At 45.4% G+C, this 20644-nt stretch overlaps 1 protein-coding gene across 2 annotated transcripts in view; it reads left to right on the forward strand.

Annotated features, from left to right (window-relative positions):
- The window catches only part of LOC117359496 (prosaposin-like), a 159583-nt gene that overhangs the window by 36382 nt on the left and 102557 nt on the right, over window positions 1–20644 (forward strand). For both annotated transcript variants that reach the window (XM_033942386.1, XM_033942389.1), the window contains exon 5: window positions 3592–3711. In XM_033942386.1, the coding sequence (XP_033798277.1) occupies window positions 3592–3711 (120 nt within the window). The remainder of the gene's footprint in view (window positions 1–3591; window positions 3712–20644) is intronic.

Consider the following 20644-nt stretch of genomic DNA (forward strand, 5'->3'; position numbering starts at 1 on the left):
AGTTGTCACTATGGTTCTCTTTCCTTTCGGTATTCCTACCTCAACTTTGAACTTGATCATGTTATGATCGCTGTTTCCCAACAGTCCCACTACCTCTACTTCCTTTGCAGGTCCACGTAACCCAGGGGTCTCAAAGTCCCTCCTCCGCAATCCAGTCGGGTTTTTAGGATTTCCCCAATGAATATGCATTGAAAGCAGTGCGTGCACATAGATCTCATGCATATTCATTGGGGAAATCCTGAAAACCCAACTGGATTGCGGCCCTCGAGGAGGGACTTTGAGATCCCTGCCTTAACCCATTTATGATTAGATCCAGAGTGGCATTTCCTCTCGTTGGTTCTCTAACAAGCTGCTCCATGAAACAATCTTGTGTAGCCTCCAGGAATTCTGTCTCCCTAGCGCATTTTGAGCTTCTAAGACTCCAGTCTATCCCGGAGTAGTTGAAGTCTCCCATAATAACCGTGTTACCGTTTTTGCATTCTCGCTTCATCTCGGCTTCCATTTCTTCATCGATATCTCTGGTTTGCCCGGGTGGGTGATAGTATAGGCCCATCTTTATTTCAGGCCCTTTCCTTCCCGGTATTTTAACCCATAGCGATTCCAGCTTGTTGGTCGTCTCTGCTGTGTCCATTTTTGTCGATTGTATGCTTTCTTTTATGTATAGGGCTTTCCACCTCCTTTCTGTCCTGACCTGTCCTGGCGATAGAGCTTGTGCTATATCCCATTTGTTTTCTTCATTCCACCACGTTTCAGAGACTCCAATTATGTCTATGTCCTCTGCATTGGCCATGGCTTCTAATTCCCCCATTTTGTTTCTTAGGCTCCTTGCATTAGTATATATGCAATTTAGATCCTGGTATTTTCTTGTCTTCATTTCCTTTCCCAGATCTTTAATTTCTTCTCTTTTGTTACATTCCTTCTAACCTCCTCTTCTGGGTTAGTCGATTCCTGTAATTTGTCCATTGTTTCTTCCCAGCTTTTTTTCCCCTTGGTATCTTCACGGGATACCTTCTTCCGAATAGTCGACGCTTGGTCGACTATTGGCTTTCCCCTTCTTAGTTTAAAGCCTGTTCTATTCCTTTCCTGACGTTTGCTAGAAGTATTGTTCCTGCCGCACTCAGATGCAATCCATCTCTCCTGTAGAGCTTGCTCTTGCCCCAGAAGATTCTCATGATAGATTCCTCGACCTATGCTTGGGGGGCACACCTAGATGGTCTCCGTATTCAAGATCACTGGTCTAGCGTAGATCGTCGATTGTCATATCAATCTGTTGGAACTGAGAGCGATCTTCTCCATGACACGGTAGCCCTCATTCGAATGGACAATCAGGTCACTATGTATTATGTGAACAAGCAGGGAGGAACAGGATCTTTCCCTCTTTGCTAAGAAGCTCTAAAGCTTTGGAATTGGGCAAGTCCTTCACAACACCTTCCTGAGAGCTGTCTGGCGGACAAATTGAGTTGTTTTCTACAACCTCACGAATGGACATTCAATTCCTCACCTCTACATCACACTTTTGCTCAATGGGGAACTCCTCAGATAGACCTCTTTGCGTCTCCCCACAACAGCAAGCTGCCTCAGTTCTGCTCCAGGATATACTCTCCTCACTGCCTTGAGGCAGATGCTTTTCTTCTGAAATGGACTAATCAGTTTATGCGTTCTCTCCATTCCCTCTGATTCTCAAGACTCTTGTCAAACTCAAGAAGGAGCATGCCACCATGATTCTGATAGCTCCTCGGTGGCCCAGACAACCATGGTACTCCCTTCTACTTCAACTCAGCAGCAAGGGAGCCTTTACTTCTACCAGTATTTCCCTCTCTGCTTACACAGAGTCAAGAGTCTCTGCTTCATCCCAACCTCCAGTCTTTACAACTAACAGCTTGGTACCTCTCAACCTAACTGCCACTATACAGTCCTCTCAATCTGTACAGGATATTCTAGAGGCTTCCAGGAAGCCATCCACTAGGCAGTGTTAAACCCAGAAATGGACTAGATTCTCTGCTTGGTGCACTATTTATCACAAGGAGCTGCAATCTACCTCCTTGTCTTGGGTTTTGGATTACATGCTGCACTTATCTCAATCTGGCCTCAAATCCACATCCATTAGAGTCCACCTCGGTGCAATTGCTGCTTTTCATCAGCCTATCGAAGGGAAACCCCTGTCTGCTCATCCTGTGGTTTCCAGATTTATGAAAGGACTTTTCAATATCAAACCACCTCTCAAAGCGCCTCCAGTTGTTTGGGATCTCAATGTTGTTCTTGCTCAATTGATGAAGCCTTCTTTTGAACCAATAGATTCAGCTCATCTTAAATTTTTCACTTGGAAAGTGGTTTTTCTCATTGCACTCACCTCTGCTAGACGAGTCAGTGAACTACAAGCTCTAGTGGCAGATCCACCTTTCACAGTATTCCATCATGACAAGGTGGTCCTCTGTACTCATCCTAAATTCTTACCTAAATTGGTTTCAGATTTTCATCTCAATCAATCCATTGTTCTTCCATTATTTTTTCCAAAGCCTCATTCTCATCCTGGAGAAACAGCTCTTCATACTCTGGACTGTAAAAATGCTTTGGCTTTTTACTTGCAACGCACTCAGCCTCGCGGAACTGCTCCTCAACTTTTCATCTCCTTCGATCCCAATAAGTTGGGGCATCCTGTTTCCAAGCAAACCATCTTCAACTGGATAGCTGCTTGCATCTCTTTCTCCTATGCTAAGGCTGATCTCCATCTGTAGGGTCGAGTCACGGGCCATAAAGTAAGAGCTATAGTGGCATCTGTAGCTTTCCTCAGATCAGCTCCTATTGAGGAAATCTGCAAGGCTGCCACTTGGTCCTCGGTTCATACATTTACCTCTCATTATTGTCTGAATACTTTCTCCAGACGGGATGTCCATTTTGGCCAGGCAGTTTTACATTTATTCTCCTAATTTGCCAACACTACCACCATCCCATTTTGGTTAGCTTGGAGGTCACCCATATGTTGAGAATATGCTGCCTGCTTGTCCTGGGATAAAGCACAGTTACTTACCGTAACATTTGTTATCCAGGGACAGCAGACAGATTTTCTCATAACCCACCCACCTCACCTGGTTGGCTTCTTAGCTAGCTATCTGAACTGGGGTACATCAGAGGCACGACTTATGTTTGGCGGGAAGGCACTCACGCATGCGCAGTGCAGCACTCGCAAACTTTTTGAAGTTCTTCAAGCAAGTTTGCATGCGAGGCTGTCAGCTACGGGGCTCCGTGGATGTCGCACACATGTTGAGAATATCTGCCTGCTGTCCCTGGATGATAACTGTTACGGTTAACTATAGTTACTGCTGCTATATGTTTCTGGAGCCCCACAAGATGAGGACAATGTTAAAATTGTGTTCTGAAGTATTTTCTTCTCTTTTGAAACATACCTTTTGTTTGGTGTGTTGATCAGTGTATAGTACTTTTCTGCTAATTTTTTTTTTTTTTGTAAGGGTTGAATTGGAAATTACATTTCTTGGCTAATCTGGAAATACAGAAATGGGACACAAGGTTCTTTCTTGTATTTGACATAATGTGTGTGGTTGTCTTCTAAATTTGGCATGTATTATTTTACAGATAATTATTGTGGAATATTTCGATAAGTTGTGCGAGTTCTTTCCTAAAGAAGCTTCGGTTTGCAAGGATTATGTGAATCAATACCTTTCCCTTCTCTTGGATATGCTAAAAAAAGAGCTGGTAAGGGGATGGAGCCAAAACTTAATAATAAAAGCTTTATTTATATCCTGCTATACCTTGCAGTTGAGAGCAGTTTACATAAAGAATAAATTGCATAATATGCAGCGAGAATACATCAACACTTAGCAAGAAAATACACCAATATAGATAAAGATAATCAGTAAGAATTTAAACAAATTTATCAAATAAGTGAGTCTTCAATGATCTTCTAAATGTATGATATGAAAAGATAATGTTTTGTCAAGGTATCTTTTAAATTGGCATCCTTTAGGAGTCTGAAATGAAAACAAGGTAATTATACGTGTAAAGCGAGTTCTTATCTGAGAGCAAAATGTTTCCTGAGATAAGTAGGTGAAGTGGCAGTGTTTTGTAATAGAGAATGACACAGGGAAAAAAATCTGTCCCCATCACTGCCCCGTCCCCAGACCACCGTCCCCTTCACCGCCCTGTTCCTGCCATCCCCTTCACTACCCTGTCCCCGCAACATCCATACAAACCTCAGTACTGCAATATTTAGCTTATTCCTTCCTTATAAATCAAAGTTCTGGCTGCTGAACTAGAGAAATAGATTTCAGCTTGCAGGGCTTTGTTTTAAATTTTTATCAATACAACTAATATACTACTTTATCCTAAAGCGAAAAAAATAGAATTTTTTTTTCTACCTTTTGTTGTCTGGTTTCTGCTTTCCTCATTTTCTCATTCAATTCCTTCCATCCACTGTCTGTCTTCTCTCTGCACCTTCCATTTGCTCTGTTACTGTGCCTCTCCCTTCATCCCCCCCCTCCAGTTGGTCTGGCACCCATCTTCCCTCCACTCCCCCATAGTCTGGCTTCTCTGTCTTCTTCCCTTCCAGCATCTTCTCCCCCACTCTCTCTTCCCCCAGTCCCTTCAGCATTTTCTCCCCACTTTGTCATCCCCAGCACCCTTCGCGTGGTCCAGCAGCTCCCTCTCTCTCTTCCCCTTACCTTCTCTTTGTGGTGAACTCGAGATTTCTATAAGGCTATGCCTTATATTGCAGCCGGAGCCTTGAACTCGTGTCGCGTTGGCTGCTAGAAAAGTCTCCTTCGATGCAACTGGAAACAGGAAGTTGCGTCAGAAGACTTTTCCAGCAGCCACACGCGACGTGACTTCAAGGCTCCGGCTGCAATACAAGGCATAGCCTTATAGAAATCGCCAGTTCGCCACAAAGAGAAAGTAAGAAGGAGGGAGATACACGGCCGGCGGGAGAGAAGGGGCTACCGGACCGCATGCTCATTCACCGTGCGTGCTCACTCTTTAATTGCAGAGACAAGACCCATACTCGTGACCATTTTTTTTTTGTCATCATTTCAGCGGGTTACCCGCAGGTAACAACCACTGTCATTCTCTATTTTGTAACATGGGCAACCAAATTTGAGTGGTGTTCTGGCTTCAACCGGTAACCAATGTAGTTTCTTATAATACGGTGTCATGTGGTCAGATTTCTTCAGACCGAAAATTAAACAAATTGCAGTGTATTGAATGGTTCTCAGCCTTTTGATGATATTTTTATAAGATCCTAAGTAAACAATATTGCAATAATCCAGAGTGCTTTGAATTCTTTATCCCCTTAATCTTGAAAGTTAAAAAACTGAACATCTAGAAAAGACACAAAAGGTCCATACAGTAGAAAAAATTTGATCAAGTTCCACAAACAACCTTTGTTTGAAACACTAGCCTTCCAATGGAATGGAATGTTTATCCTAAGACAAGCAGGCAGCATATTATCACACTAGTCTTTAAGCCCGTTACATTAACCGGTGCTAGAATATATGTCTGTCTGTCCTTTCTTTCTTTCTTTCTGTCTCTCTCCCTCCTGCTGTCTTTCGTTCTGTCTCTCTCCCTGGCCTCCTTTGTCTGTCTTTCTTTCTGTCTCTCTCCCTGGCCCTGTGTTTTTATTCCTATCTTTCTGTCTCCCTCCCTCCCACTGTCTCTTTCTTTCTATGTCTTTCTCCCTGCCCCCTATGCAGCAGCATTTCTCTTCCCCCCCCTACTTTCCTGTGCAGCAGCCATAGCAGCATTCCCTCCCCTACATTTCCCTGTGCCACAGCATTTCCCTCCCCCCACTGTGCAGCAACAGCATTTCCCTCCCCCCACTTCCCTGTGCAGCAGCAATTCCCTACCCCACCCCACTTCCCTGTGCAGCTGCAACAGTATTTCCCTCCCCCCACTTCCCTGTGCAGCAGCAATTCCCTCCCCACCCCACTTCCCTGTGCAGCTGCAACAGTATTTCCCTTCCCCCCCACTTCCCTGTGCAGCAGCCTCAGCAGCATTCCCTCCCCCTCCATTTCCCTGTGAAGCAGCATTTCCCTTCCCCCACCCCACTTCTCTGTGCAGCAACAGCAGCAGTATTTCCCTCCCCCTCCACTTCTTTGTGCAGCGGTATTTCCCTTCCCCTCCACATCCATGTGCAGCAGCAGCATTTCTCCCCATTCCCTTCCCATGTTCTGGCCTGCTCCCTTAGTCCCTTGCCGGCCGCCCCTTCCCTTCCTGTGGCCTGGCCTGCTTTATTTTTGTTTAAAGGTGCCGCCGCAGCTCCTCTCACGATTGCTGCCTGCGTCGGAAGCCTTCTCCGACGGAGGTGTGGCTCGTGAGAGGAGCCGCTACTGCAGCTTTTAACTTAAAAATAAACTTCGGCAGGTAGGGCCGTTTTTCCGGGAGGGGGCCAGCATTTTTCAATTTCTCTGGCGGCCACTGGTCAGCTAAGCGCGCATGCGCATTCCTGCTGGCCATGGACCCACGGATCAGGGATCACGCAGGTAAGAGTGCGTATGCGCGCTTAGCATTTTATTATAGTAGATGTGTGGGTGACTTCATTCATGGAGCCCAGTTCAGACAGTGGAAAAGTGTACTGTCATTTTAAAAGACTGAAAAGTCTCAAGACCGCTCATACTGCACATGCTCTGGTGCCTTCCTGCCTTACATCGGGAGTCTGCGTTTTGGAGTTTCTTCAACTTGTCAAACATTGTGCCTTCCTGTTCCTTTTTTATTTCTTTCTCCTTTTTTGTAATTTTGATTTTATTGCTTTTTCATCTGGTTAAAAAATTTTCAGTTTTTTTGACCAGTTTCATTTTTGGGCTTTTGTGCTCCTCAATTCTGTTTTCAGGCTGGGAGCATAAAGAGTTTTTTTTTAGTATACCATCTACTCCATCTTCCCGGATAATTTGAGTCCTTTTGATTTTGCGTTGGCTGTTTTTCCCTCGATGTCCAAACCTTCAAGGGTCTTCAGTGGTGCATTTGATTCAAAAGGACCATTTCATCTACTGAGCCACATAACTGGTATGTTCAGTACCTCTGTTTTGATCATCGTGTTGACTCTTGTCAGCACTGCTCTAAACTAGAGAAGAAATCATTTAAGGCTAGACAGCTCCAATATGAAAAACATTTTGGGTTACCTTCGGGAGCATCGAGGATGTCTGCTGACTAAGACCAAACTACAGCATTGATGCCAGTACTGCCATTGACATCATGGTCAACTTCTTCATCATTGGTCATACCTTCATTGTGGAAACTGCATAAAAGGCTAAGAAGTACAAACATCCTTCCCCCTCCAAACGTGCATCGGTATTGTCTTAAGCATCTACACTAATAATGCATTCCAAGTGTCGATGCACCAAGAAAAGATCGCCATCTCTACAATTGGTGTCTCACTTGATACATGCCTCATTATCAAGGTCACCAATGCCTTGACACCCATTGCAGCATGTGCCTTCTGTACTGATTTGCTACCTTGGTACCGGCGCCATTCCTACAAGACTAGATTAGAGAACTGGTACAGAGGGAGTTGGCTGGAATGCTGCACTTACAAACAGTGCAATTACCTGCGTTGAAGTGCCCAGTGTGAGCAACACTCCAAGCTGCCATTGAGAGCTAGTTCCCTAGCAAGAGCAGCAGATGAATCCAGAGACCAATGGGATAGCCCACATCTACCAGCAGGCGGAGATAGAGAAACTGATTAACAGGTGGTCCTATTGGCTGGCACTCCTCCTGTTTATCCAGTATTCTCTATCTCCCAGCAGGAAAAGGTCGCTATTCAACTAGCTCCTGAATTCTGGCTGTGACTGGAACTTTATTTTCTCCTGTTGAGGTTTCTCTTCAGTGAGCTGGCAATGCTATTTCTCCTGTTGAGATTTTCTCTTCAGTGAGACAGGGGTGTCCGGCTGAACGGTGCCGGCATTAGGGGTTACACCTGGGCCCCCCAGGTCCCTGCCTCACCCTCCCTCCAGTGATAGAGGGTCTGACTGGGTCTCAATTTTTTTCTTCTTTCCCTTCTCTGTAAAAAAAAAAAAAAAAAGAGACCACAGTTCCTCTATTCTGCTTGGTTACTGCTGATCAACCAGCTTTAACTGGCTTCAACCGGCCCTAACAACAAGCTTGTGAGTATGTCTGGTTTTTTACTGTCGGTTGAACTTCAGGTTCTGTTTGGGAGTCTTAATACTGTGGGTTTGGTCATCGTACATTTAAGGAATGGATATTTTATTAAGGCTAAGTTTTATGACTAGAAATCCGTGGAGGGAGCCGGGACTTCCCGCCCTTTGCATGCACGCACTTGGTTTCCTTGTTGGTTACAGTGCGGCAGTAGCGGTGCAATTTCATGCTCGCACTTGTTCTCATTATTGGGTTTCAGTGTAGCAATAGTAGTCCTGTTTATTCTGAGGCTCTCTTTCATCGGTGTTTGTCACGGCCATGTGCAGTTGATTGTGCAGGTGCCGGTTTATAGCAGCACGCATGAGATGGGACATGTTTTTCTTTCCGGCGCTGTGGGCCGTTCTGGTTATTCCCTGAGCCTGATTTTCTTTCTATGCAAGCTGCAGCAGGGTAAATTTTGCGGGGCTTGAATCCGACTATGTTTCTAGGAGCGTTGATGCAGCGGCCACGTGTCAGCGAGAATCAGGCGTGCGCTTGTGTCTCCGGCGATGGCGGGAGAGCTGCAGCGTTCTGGTAGTTTGTTTCCAGCTGACTTTGGTCAGGGTATGACGGGGCTTCTCTCCTTTCCGGTTCAGACAAGTTGTATGTGTTTCACCAGCTTTGGGACAAGCTTGGGCAGATTTATATGTCTATGTCTGTGTTCCTGCTGTACTCCCTTGAAGGAAGCTGCTTGTTTTATTGGACTCTGGGGTTAGCACTCAAGGGGTTTACCAGAGAGACTCTGACCTGTGCTAGGTCACCCACTCTTGGTTTGTCTCCGGACTGGGACGACATACGGCAACTCACGGCACGGTGAGATCAGCAGTAAGATAGTGCCCTGTATTTCACACAGGTATCTCATTGTCTCTCTTGGGGTCCTTGCAGATTGAGCCTTTGTCTGTTGGTAACTGTCCTTATTTGGGCCTCTGTGCTGAGCTGCATGTGTCTAGTAGTGGTACAGGATATATATGCCTAAGGTAGTACAAACAGTTTCCAAGTTCGGGCTGTCTCTATGGGCATAATGAGACTGCGCATCTTCCTGCGGCCAGGACTCTCTTTCTCTATTTCTGAGGGGGCCTGGCCTTCAGATTTCCATGCTTATCACGCTGGTTTCTCCTGTCACCATTTTCTCATGGCACATGCTAGACGGGCCCCCCGACCAGACAGGAAGGGCTGTACAGCTCCTTTTAACCAGGAGCAGTTACCTATTCTATCAAACCTGCGGAGGATCACGCACTATGTGGCTGTTAGCCTCATCCCTAAAGCTCTCATTAGCGATGTGAGCTTTGTCTGATACCTGTAAGGATGCTGTTGTTTTCCACGGGGCGGTAGATGCAGCATCTTGATTGAGTCTAGTACGTATTCACTTTAAAGGACATACGTATTTCGCTCAAGTTGCATGGGGTTAGTACTGTTTTCATGGTTCCAATATATTCCTCTTTACATTATTGCGAAACTTGATTTTTCCTAGGAGAATTTTCTTGCAGATCCTACAGTCTCATCCTGACATTCCCTGACCTTCTGCACTTCATTCTGAGGGGATCTTGACTTCTTCCAATGACTCTTCAGGCTTTCTCATGAGGGAGAAGACGCTATAATGTCAGGTCAGGGGGCTGTGAAGATTTTTCAGGATGCTTGCATCTTTGCATCCTCCTCAGGTTTCCAGTTCGTTCTTGGAGTCTCTATGTTTTGTGTTTCCCTTTTCAGTGTTACTGGTCCTCAGGACAGTTCTTGTAGTTCTTCGGGAACTAAGGGACGTTATTCCACTTACTGCATGGTGCCCGAGACGGGGGCATTGGGCAGGCTGGATCCCATTCTGCTGAATTAGTTTCTCGGGGTTACACATTTCTGTAGACAACCTGGGAGTATATTTACATTTTCTCTATGGACTCCGAATCAGCACTTGGTTTACCTGCCTCTCTTGGAGCAGCGCTTTCGGTTTTGGCACATGCCATTTCGCCTACCCAAGACTTCACGAATGTTTTAGGTGATGTGGGCGGTGGTACCGTTTTGGCGCTACCAGGCGATTCATCTAATTTCTTCTTGACTGCCTGCTTGATTCGGATGACTTCCAGTCGGGCCATTTGACTGACACGAAAAGGTGGTATCTTTTCCTCAGTTCTTTACACGTGCATCTTCGAATTTGCACAGCGCTCTTTTCTCCTATACTATTTATAGGTATATCGGGGTGATGTTTTTATTCATATGTTTCTTTCCGGAGACTTGGGCGTGGGGTCTCGGTCTCAGATTGGTATTCTTCTTCGCTTACCACGACCAAGAGTATGGGATTCTGTAGAGTTTCTGGGATCCATATTGCTGACTCCACTGGGAACTTCGGCTTGCTTTCCCCTTCTTACGCTACAGCAGTCGCTTTTGTTCCGGTGGTTCCCGGTATCTCAGGGCTCCAATTATTTGGTATGCTCCTCCTGCATCGCTCTGTATGATTTGGTGGCTCAGAGCGATTTCTCTTTTCAAGGCATGCCTCGGTCTTTGCTGGACTAGCTCATGACCACCGACCATCCCGGGCTGTCGGGTTGGGGGGCTCGGTGGCTTCCAACCTCAGCTCCAGGAGTCTGGTCTTCAGAGGCGACTCAGTACTTGTTCATTCTTCTACTCTTGAGCAGGGTCAGGCTACCTTTGTGGAGCTTCAGATCATTCTTCCGGATTGCCGCTGAGGGTCCTTTTGGTCAGTACTAGGATGGGGGTATTTCTCTACAGCTTGGGCAGTAGGTGTTGTACTCAGTTGGCAGGTGAAGTTGTTCTGCTTCAATGGGTGGACTCTCATCTTCGTCTTCTGTTGGCAGATCCTTTTATGGATCAGGATAAGAGTTTGGATAGACTTTCTCTCCGCGGAATCTGAGCATGGCCCATTTCTTGTATGTTACAGTGTACAGTGCTGTGTACGCTCTGGGAAGTGTGCATGTTAGTAATAGTGTAATCTGCATCCTGGATATTGAGATTTGTGGCTCAGGCATTCTAGCTCTTTTTATGGACGTGAGATCTCCTTGACCTAGACCTCATGGCCTCGTCTCTCAATTCTAAGCTTCCTAGCTTCTTCGGCGGGCCCAGGGAGTGGGAGTTAGAGGGGGTAGGTGCATGGCTTCTTTCTCGCCTCTGCCTTCTCTTTTTCATTGTTTTCCGCTGGCTGATGATGGCTTGGATTTGCCATCTCGAGCTCGCTTTCCGGGCACAGTATTTGTAGAATCTCTGGATTGGCGGCGCCATCCTTACTATGTGGATTTGATGAGTCTTTCGACAGCCGGACTAAGATGTTTCCTTGTATCTCCGGCTTTGCTCGCCTAGGGTCCGATCAACAAGGATATTTGTACTACTTTAGTATTACGACCTAGTTTTTTGAAAAATCTTGGCTGACGTGTAAGGGTTATGCGAAGCAGGTTGTTTCTTCTCTTATCCAGGAGCTACGGACGTCTTCTCCTGTGGCTTCTGCTTCCTTTTGGAGGTTTTTCCTTTCTTGGATGCTTCTTAACGTTTGAACCACTCCAAAGTTCCTTTTTGGCACAAGTGTATTGCCGAGGGCTTAGCGTTCAATTCCCTTCAGCTTCTAGTGCCATTCTTGGCTTGTTACAAGAACTAGGTATATTGCTCTTCGCTTACTTCTCAGCTTCATGTAGTTCAGTTCCTAAACAGAGTGCGGTATATTCATGCGCCTCTTAGAAAGCACGGTTTGGAGTACAATCTTCACGTACTTCTTCTCAGTTTACCGAAGGCTTCATTTCATCCTTGTATTTTGGGACTCTAAAGGGCTGTGCTGTTGAACATGGGGTTTCTTGTGGCCATGGCTTCAGCTCTGCAGTTTTCTATGTTGCAGGCCTTGTTCAACGGGGATTCTTATTTCTGATTTCCGAAATATGGGGTATTAGTTCGGATAGTACCACTATTTCTTTCTAGGGGGGTGTCATCCTTTCTTTTATGTCATGCTCGCTTTTCCTTCCTTCTTCCTGGGAGGAGAAATTGGGAGCAGTGCTTTTATTCACTGCATTTTTTGGTATGTATGTAGCGTTCTCCGCGAGCTCAGTTTCTAACGACTTTTAGTTGTTTATATCTCCTTTTTGTATTCTTCAAGGGACGCCTCAAATGTATGGTGGCGTCCGAAGCCTCCATCGCTCGATGGGTCCAGGAGGACATTCTTTATGCTTGCTTGCTGGCAGGGAAGCGGTTGGCGAAAGAACTTCATGACCATTCGCCGGAGCGATGGCTACTTCTTGGGCTTGGCCCAGAGGTTTTTTCCTTGGAGGAGATTTGTCTTGCGGCTGATTGGTCTTCTGAAAGTGCTTTTCTCCGCATTTCTGCTTGGATGTGGGGGCGCATGCGGTAGGGGCGTTTTGTGCTTCGGTTGTTGCGGAGGCGGCGTTTGCTTCTCACCCAGATTGAGAATTGCCTTGCTACATCCCATTGGTCTCTGGATTCATCTGCTGCTGTTGCTAGGGAAGGAAAAATTATGTTCTTACCTGTTAATTTTCTTTCCCTTAGACACAGCAGATGAATCCAGAGCCCCGCCCTTTCTGGATATTGTGTCTCTGTTTTTTCTTTTGCAACTTTCGCAGTTTGTTATTATGGCAGGTTGTTTTCTGTATTATTGCATTTTGAGATTTGTTATGGGAAAGAAGTTTTTTACATGCTATGCCTATTGATGGTTACGGATGCTTGGGCAAGGAGCTATACTGGATAAACAGGAGGAGTGCCAGCCAATAGGACCACCTTTAATCAGTTTCTCTATCTCCGCCTGCTGGTAGATGTGGGCTATCCCATTGGTCTCTGGATTCATCTGCTGCGTCTAAGGCAGGGGTGCCCAACGCGTCGATCGCGATCGACCAGTAGCTCAGGAAGGCAACTCGAATCGATCGCACTCGTGTTGCCGTCCTGATCTACGGGCCGATCAGTCTGCCGCTGCTGAACATTAAAAAAAACCCCCAAAAAACCGGCTTGGAGATTCAGCCCCTAGCAAACTTATGCTCCGGGCTCTAACGTGTGCGTGCAGGCTTCTCTTCTCTTCCCTCCGAAACCGGAAGTTATGCCCGGGGAGGGGGAGGGGGGAGAAGGGAAGCCTGCACGCACATGTAGAGAGCCCTGAAGCAAGCGTTCGCTACGGGCTAAGGCGGGAGACATGTTAGTGAAGCATTTCCTCTTCTTGCTGCCGGGTCCTGCCTACTTTCTGTTTCCGCGAAGGCAGGACCCGGCAGCATTTCCACCAACAGTTCCTCGCGATGCTGGTCGGCCGAAGCAGGGAGAGGTTGGGGCGGCGTCGGCTTTTGGGCGTGTTATTGGCGTCGGCTTTCGGGCCTGTTATTGGTGGCGGTTTGGGTCCTGGTCCCCGATGGCAGTTTGGGTCCCCGATGGCAGTGGCAGTGTCTTGGGGGAGGGCAGGGAGAAAGAAAGAAAAAGGGCAGGCAGGGAGACAGAAGGAAAGAAGAGAAACAGAAAAAAAGGAAAGGGAGGCAGAGAGAAAGAAAGGGCAGGGAGAGAGGAAGGAAAAGTTGGGGGAGGGAATGAGGTCTGGAGGAGAGGAAGCATACAGGCTAAAAGAAGGGAAGAAAGATTGGATGCACAGTCAGAAGAAGAAAGTGCAACCAGAGACTCATGAAATTACATTACATTACATTACATTAGTGATTTCTATTCCGCTTGTGCCTTGCGGTTCTAAGCGGATTACAAGTTAGAAGACTGGACATTTCCAGTAGCATTGCAGTACATATAATCAAGAATGCGTTAAGTTACAATTGTTGTTCTGGACTTTTCCAGGATAAATTGGTAGTAGATATTAGATAGTGATAGGTTGTTTAGACGAATAGAGATAATATTGTCCGGATTCTGCTGTTTAGACGAATAGAGATAATACTGTCCGGATTCGGGTGTTGCTGGTGGTGGTGTTAGGGTAGTCATGAGAGCATTTTCTAATACTTTTGTGAGGTTATGATGATGGGAAGTGTTTTTTGAAGAGATGAGTTTTGATTTCTTTTCGGAATGCTTTAATGTCTATTGATTTGGTCAGTAGATTGGTGATGGTAGTATCGATCTTTGCTGCCTGTGTCGCTAAAAGGCTGTCATATAGTTTCTTTCGTCGTGTTCCTTTGAGAGGGGGGTGAGTGAATAGGCTCTGAGTTCTCCTTAATCTGTGTGAGAGGTTACGGTGTAGTCTGTTGTTTAGGTAGCTGGGTGCTGTTCCATGTATTACTTTGTATAGTAGACAGTAGAATTTGAACTGGGATCTTGCTTTTATTGGTAGCCAGTGTGAATCTAGGTATGCTTTGGTGATGTGGTCATATTTGCCTAGTGAGTAGATGATTCTGAGGGCTGTGTTCTGAACTGTCTGTAATTGTTTTATCATGTAATTTGGGCATCATAGGTATAGGCTGTTACAGTAATCTACAATACTCAGTACTAGGGATTGTACTAATATCTTGTATTGATCTTTGTTGAAGAATTTTCTTATTTTTCTTAGGTTACGTATTGTGAAGAATGCTCTTTGGATGATTTTGTGGATTTGAGACTGCATTGTGCAGTTTCTGTCTAGTTGAATTCCCAGGATCTTGAGTGTGCTTTGCATTGGGTACTTGATTGTATTTACTTCTAGTTCTGTGAGAGAAGGTTTTTTTTTCCCTTTCCAGTAGTAGGAATTTAGTTTTTTCCGAGTTCAGTTTTAGTTTATGACTTGACATCCATTTTTCTACCGTTTCCATTATCATTTTCAGGTGGTTTGTGGATAAGGGGTCTTGAATATTAAAGGGTAGGAGGATAGTTATATCATCTGCGTAGCTGAATGATACTGTGTTTAGGGCGTCTAGGGTTATGCCTAGGGATGCTATGAAGAGGTTAAATAATATGGGTGATAATGGTGATCCTTGTGGTACTCCACATGGGTTTGACCATGGTTCGGATATGTGCTCTTTTGATTTGACTTTGTATGTTCGTGTTTTGAGGAAGCTTTGGAACCATTTGTGAACATTACCTGAGATTCCTATTGCGTCTAATATCTGGAGTAGTGTGTGATGGTCAACTAGGTCGAATGCCGCAGAAAGATCGAGTTGAATGAGAAGCAGCTTGTTTCCTTTGCTGAGGTGTTGTCGTGCAATGTCTAATAGTGATACCAGTAGAGTTTCTGTGCTATGGTTGGATCTGAATCAGACAAGGTAGGAAAAATGATTTTATTTTAAATTTAGTGATCGAAATGTGTCTCAATTTATATCTGCTGTCTATATTTTACACTAAGGTCCCCTTTTACTAAACCGCAATAGAGTTTTTTAGCGCAGGGAGCCTATGAGCGTCGAGAGCAGCGCTGGGCATTCAGCGCAGCTCCCTGCGCTCTAAAAACTGCTATCGTGGTTTAGTAAAAAGGGAGGGGGGTATATTTTTGTCTATTTTTGTATGGTTGTTACTGAGGTGATAGTGCATAGAGTCATCTGCTTTGACCTCTTTGAAAAACCCTGAAATAGGAATGATGATTAACATTTTCTATGCGTACAGTGTGCGTTGTGTTTTTTTAAAATTTTATTGTTGGTAGATCATTTTGACTTGGTCATTTTAAAAGTAGCTCGCAAGCCCAAAAAGTGTGGGCACCCCTGGTCTAAGGGAAAGAAAATTAACAGGTAAGAACATAATTTTTCCATCTCTGACTCCACACCATTGACATTCAATGTTGAGAAGGCCAGAATTTTTCAAGGCAGCATAGTTCTTCTCTCATTCAAGACATTCGTCGAGTCGACACCGACATTCACCGCAAAGAATGTCTCAAACGCTCTATTCTATGCTCTCCTCAACATCAAGGCTCACCTAGCCACTCGCCTCAACATTTACCTTGACATTCTGCATCTCTGAGGCATGACAAAGGAATATAATTCTCTCAGAGCTCTTCCTCTGAATACCCAGAGCTATCTGCTGAAGAACTTTATGGAGTACCATCAGACCCTTCTCCACCACTTCCCTTCCAGAAGGTCCCCTGCCTGAGTCTTTTACTAAATTTATCAGGCAGATGGGACATTCTCTCCCAGTAAAGATGGAGTCTGGGACTGAGCCTAGAGCAGAACTCATGTATGCTCTGGATTATGAAGAGTGGCCTAAGGATTGAGTAAAATTCTCCTTGCATAATTTAATGAAAGATGCCATGTTCAAAAACTGAGAGATACCTGTATTGGTTCCAGTTGCTACACGCAAGTTGGATATCTTGTACAGAATCAAATCTTGCCCAAAATTTGTCAGGCTGCAATTATAACGTTGTTCCTTGTTTGTTGAATCTGCTCTTAATAAAAAAAAATAAATTAACAGTTCCAGGACCTATGCAGAAATCCACCTGGTAGAGAGGGTAGAACCCTGGGCAAATTTGGATGCAGAGTAATTCCAAGCTCCATGTTAACTAGTAGAATGCTAAGTTACAACTCCTTTTTATATGATATTCTACATGAAATCTCGGGTTCAAAAGCTATCCCACTGAACAATATCTACCAGCAGAGCATCTTCACTCCAACACATTACCAATGACCTTTTGGAAACCAGGAAGTATATAGCATGTTCTGTTTTGATGCTTTCAATGTAACACCACAAACCTCAGCAGTATCTGTCGCCATCAGAAGGCAAGCTTGGCTTCGAGTCTCTGACTAGATGCTAATGTTCAAGAACGTTTAACTAACATCCCATGTTTAGGGGAAGACTTGGTGATGGGATAGAAGCATGAGAATTTTATGACTACCCTATAATCCTCCAAATAATCTAAGCCTCAAACAACCAGCTAAACACAGCTCCTACTATTTTAAATGCAGATATAATCCACTCTCGACATCTTCTAGGGCTCCAACTCAGACATCCCAGACAACAGAGCTCAAAAATCACAATCTTTTTGACTCCTGTCACAGAGCCTAGCCAGCATCTTACAAACGCTTCCCCAAACTTTTCCTATAGGAGGTCATTTGACACATTTTTCCAACATTGGTCCACTGGGTCCACCAAGTAGTCATTCAGGATTATGTCCTTTGTCTCTATAAAGAGACCTCCAAACCACCTTTTTCAATTTCCATCACAAAACCCTCCTTCACAGAGAGCTCTTGATAATCCTCCAGCTCAATGCCATGGAACAGGAGAGGGGCCGAGGGTTCTACTCAAAGTATTTCCTCATTGAAAAAGACTGAAGGTCTTCATCTAATTCTGGACCTCCGTGCTCTCAACAAATATTTGGTGATAGAGAAATTTCAAATGGTCTTTAGGAACCCTGTTACCATTGTTAAGAGAACGACTGGCTCTGCTCTCTAGACCTCAAGGAAGTGTACACAAACGCATTCCCATTCTACCAGCCCACAGAAGATACCTTTTGAATTCAACTGGGAACATACCACTTCCAGTACAAAATATTACAGTTTGGCCTGGCATCAGCTCCCAGGGTATTCACAAAATGTTTAGTGGTAGTGGCTGCAATTCTCCATTGATATGGGTTCCATGTATGATCAAGACCCCAACACCTTAGCGAGCTCATTTGGTCTTGAATTCAGCAGTACATCTCCTGGAACTTCTTGGGTTTGCAGAAAATTACAAGAAATTCCTCTTGAAACCCACTCAAACTCTAGAGTTCATTGGAGCCACAACAAAATTGAATTCAGATTTGCCAGAAAGTTTCCACTCTCTAGCACATAACTGCATGTCAAATGCTCTGTCTTCTGGGCCACATGGCATCTACAGTTCATGCGACTCCATTTGCCAGGTTGCATGTCTGGGAACCTCAATGGACAATCTTGACCCAATGGTCTTAAGTTACTAGAGCACTCTTCTAATGCTTGAGCATGTTCTTCCATCTTAGTCTCTTCACTGGTGGTTATTACCAACCAGTCTTTCCAGAGGCCTTCTATTTCACACTCTTTATTGCATCAAAAAATATGGATGCTTCCGTGCTCGGTTGGGGAGCTCATCTTGATAGCCTGCACGCTCAAGGAAATGAATCCTCACGAAAATCAACTCTCCAGCCTATCTTCTCTAGCTTTGAGCAATCTGCAATGCTCTATGCATATTCCAAGATAGGCTCATTCAATCAAGTAATACTCACTCATTCAAATGGGCAACAAAGAAGCAGAGGATCTTGTTCACTTTGCAGGAAGTGATCAAAATTTGGTCCTGGGCAATTCCTTGCAACATATTTCTCAAAGCTATTTTTATCCCAGGTCAAGCAGGCAGCATATTATCACATGTGGGTGATGTCATCCAAGGAGCCTGGATCCGGACAGCTTCGCAAGCAGACTTGCTTGTAGAACTTCAGAAAGTTTGTGACTGCTGCACCGCGCAAGTGCCTTCCAGGCCAGCACAGGGCACATCTCTCCTTGGTTCTTAGTTTTCCGCGGAGCCAAGAAGTCTTATTTCAACACTGCGCTAGACTCAGTTCTACTTCGTGCCTTCTCTCATCACAGCTTGTATTTTATTTTTTTTCAGGGTCGCTGTATATTTCTTGTGCGTTTCAAAAAAAAAAAACCACGAAAAAAATCTTATTTTATTTTCATGGTGGGGCCTGTCTCGTGGCCTCAGCCAGCGGGTTTCGACTTAGCTGCGGCTATCTTCCCATATATGTCCCGGCCAGTCACAGGCTTCAAGAAGTGTAGCCATTGCCAGCGTGTGATCTCCCTCACTGACCCACATCGGTGGTGTATTCAGTGTTTGGGGCCTGACCATCATCCGGAGTCATGTGTTTGCGCTACCCTTCAACCTCGGGCCTGCAGTTCAGGTGGAAAAACTCTTCGGAGATATGGATCCACTTGCCCTGGTCTCGACCTCAAATCCGGTCAAGCTTACAGGAGTTCCGCCTTCTGCCTCGACTTCGGCTTCAACTTTAATCAAGCCATCCTCGTTCAGCGGGTCTTCTTCCTCAAGTAAATCTGCTAAGTCGTCTTCTGATGAGTTGCTTGCCTCGCTTTCTCCCTCAGGTCAGGTACCAGCAGTAATCAAGATACCCAAGAAGCATGTCTCCAAGTCAAAGAGTCATTTTTCCCTCCTATTCCTCGGAAACTATAGCCACACTATAGACGCACCGCAGGATGAGGATGAACGAAAACAAGGCTCGGGGGCTGGCAAACCATGAGGGGGTCGGCAGGAGTGCCAAATCACGAGGAAGATCATCGAGGAAGACAAACAACCGGGACTTAAATTGCCTATACACTAATGCTAGGAGCCTAAGAGCCAAAATGGGAGAGCTGGAAGTCATAGTCAGTAAAAAGGACCTGGACATAATTGGAGTCACAGAAACATGGTGGACTGATGACAACAAATGGGATGTAGTCCTACCATGGTACAAACTCTATAGGAGAGACAGGACACACTAGAAGGGTGGAGGAATAGCGATATATATATATATATAAAAAGGACTCCATTCCCTCAACCAGTATGGAAACAACAGTAAGGGCGGACGGCTTGGAATCACTATGGATTAAGCTACAAGGGGGAACTGGAGCAGACATCAAATTGGGACTGTACTGTCGCCCGCCTGGACAACCAGAAACAATCGACCAGGACTTGGTGGCTGAACTGAGGCAGGAATGCAAAAGCAGAAGTGTGGTGGTGATGGGGGACTTCAATTACCCTGGGATAGACTGTAGCACTGGTCACTCAAACTGCACGAGAGAGACCAAATTCCTGAAGGCTATGAGGGACTGTTTCATGGAAAAGCTGGTCACGGAACCAACACGGGGAGATGCTACTCTTGACCTAATCCTCAACGAGCTAGGGGGACCTGCAAAGGATGTGGCGGTGCTAGTGCCGCTAGGAAACAGCGATCACAACATGATCCAGTGCAAGCTAGAAAATGGAGCATCAAAGGTGATAAGAACTAGAGAATGACACGGGGAAAAAATCTGTCCCCGTCACTGCACCGTCCCCGGCCCACCATCCTCTGCACCGCCCCGTCACCGTCGTTCCCTTCACCGCCCCGTCACCGCCACTGCCATCCCATTCACCGCCCCGTCACCATCCCCGCAGCATCCATATAAGCCTTAGTACTGCAATATTTGTCTGGTTTCTGCTTTCCACATCTTCTCATTCAATTCCTTCCATCCACTGTGTATCTTCTCTCTGCGTCTTCCATTTGCTGTTACTGTGCCTCTCCCTTCACCCCCTCCCACAATTGGTCTAGCACCCATCTTCTTCCCTCTGCTCCCCCATAGTCTGGCATCTGTCTTCTTCCCTTCCAGTGTCTTCTCCCCACACTGCCTTCCACATTTCCCTTCAGGGTCTGTTCCTCTCTACCCTCTTTCAATGTTTGTTCTATTCCTTTCCACCACCACCCTTCCCTCCCTCCTTTACCATCTGTTCCTTTCTACCACCCTTCTTTCATATCTTCTATCAGTCCCCCCACCATCACTAGCAGTCTCTCTTCTCCCTTACCATGAGCAGATAGAACTTCTGAAAATTGTATTTCTGAGGCATTATTTCTAATGCCTCAGCATTAGACATCAATTTTATAATTCTTACTGTCTGCTCTGATTTCATTCACAATTTGGTTTGTGTTGTGGCTGATGATTCCATGAGG

This window comes from Geotrypetes seraphini, chromosome 4 (genome assembly GCF_902459505.1).
Source record: "Geotrypetes seraphini chromosome 4, aGeoSer1.1, whole genome shotgun sequence".
Classification (NCBI taxonomy): domain Eukaryota; kingdom Metazoa; phylum Chordata; class Amphibia; order Gymnophiona; family Dermophiidae; genus Geotrypetes; species Geotrypetes seraphini.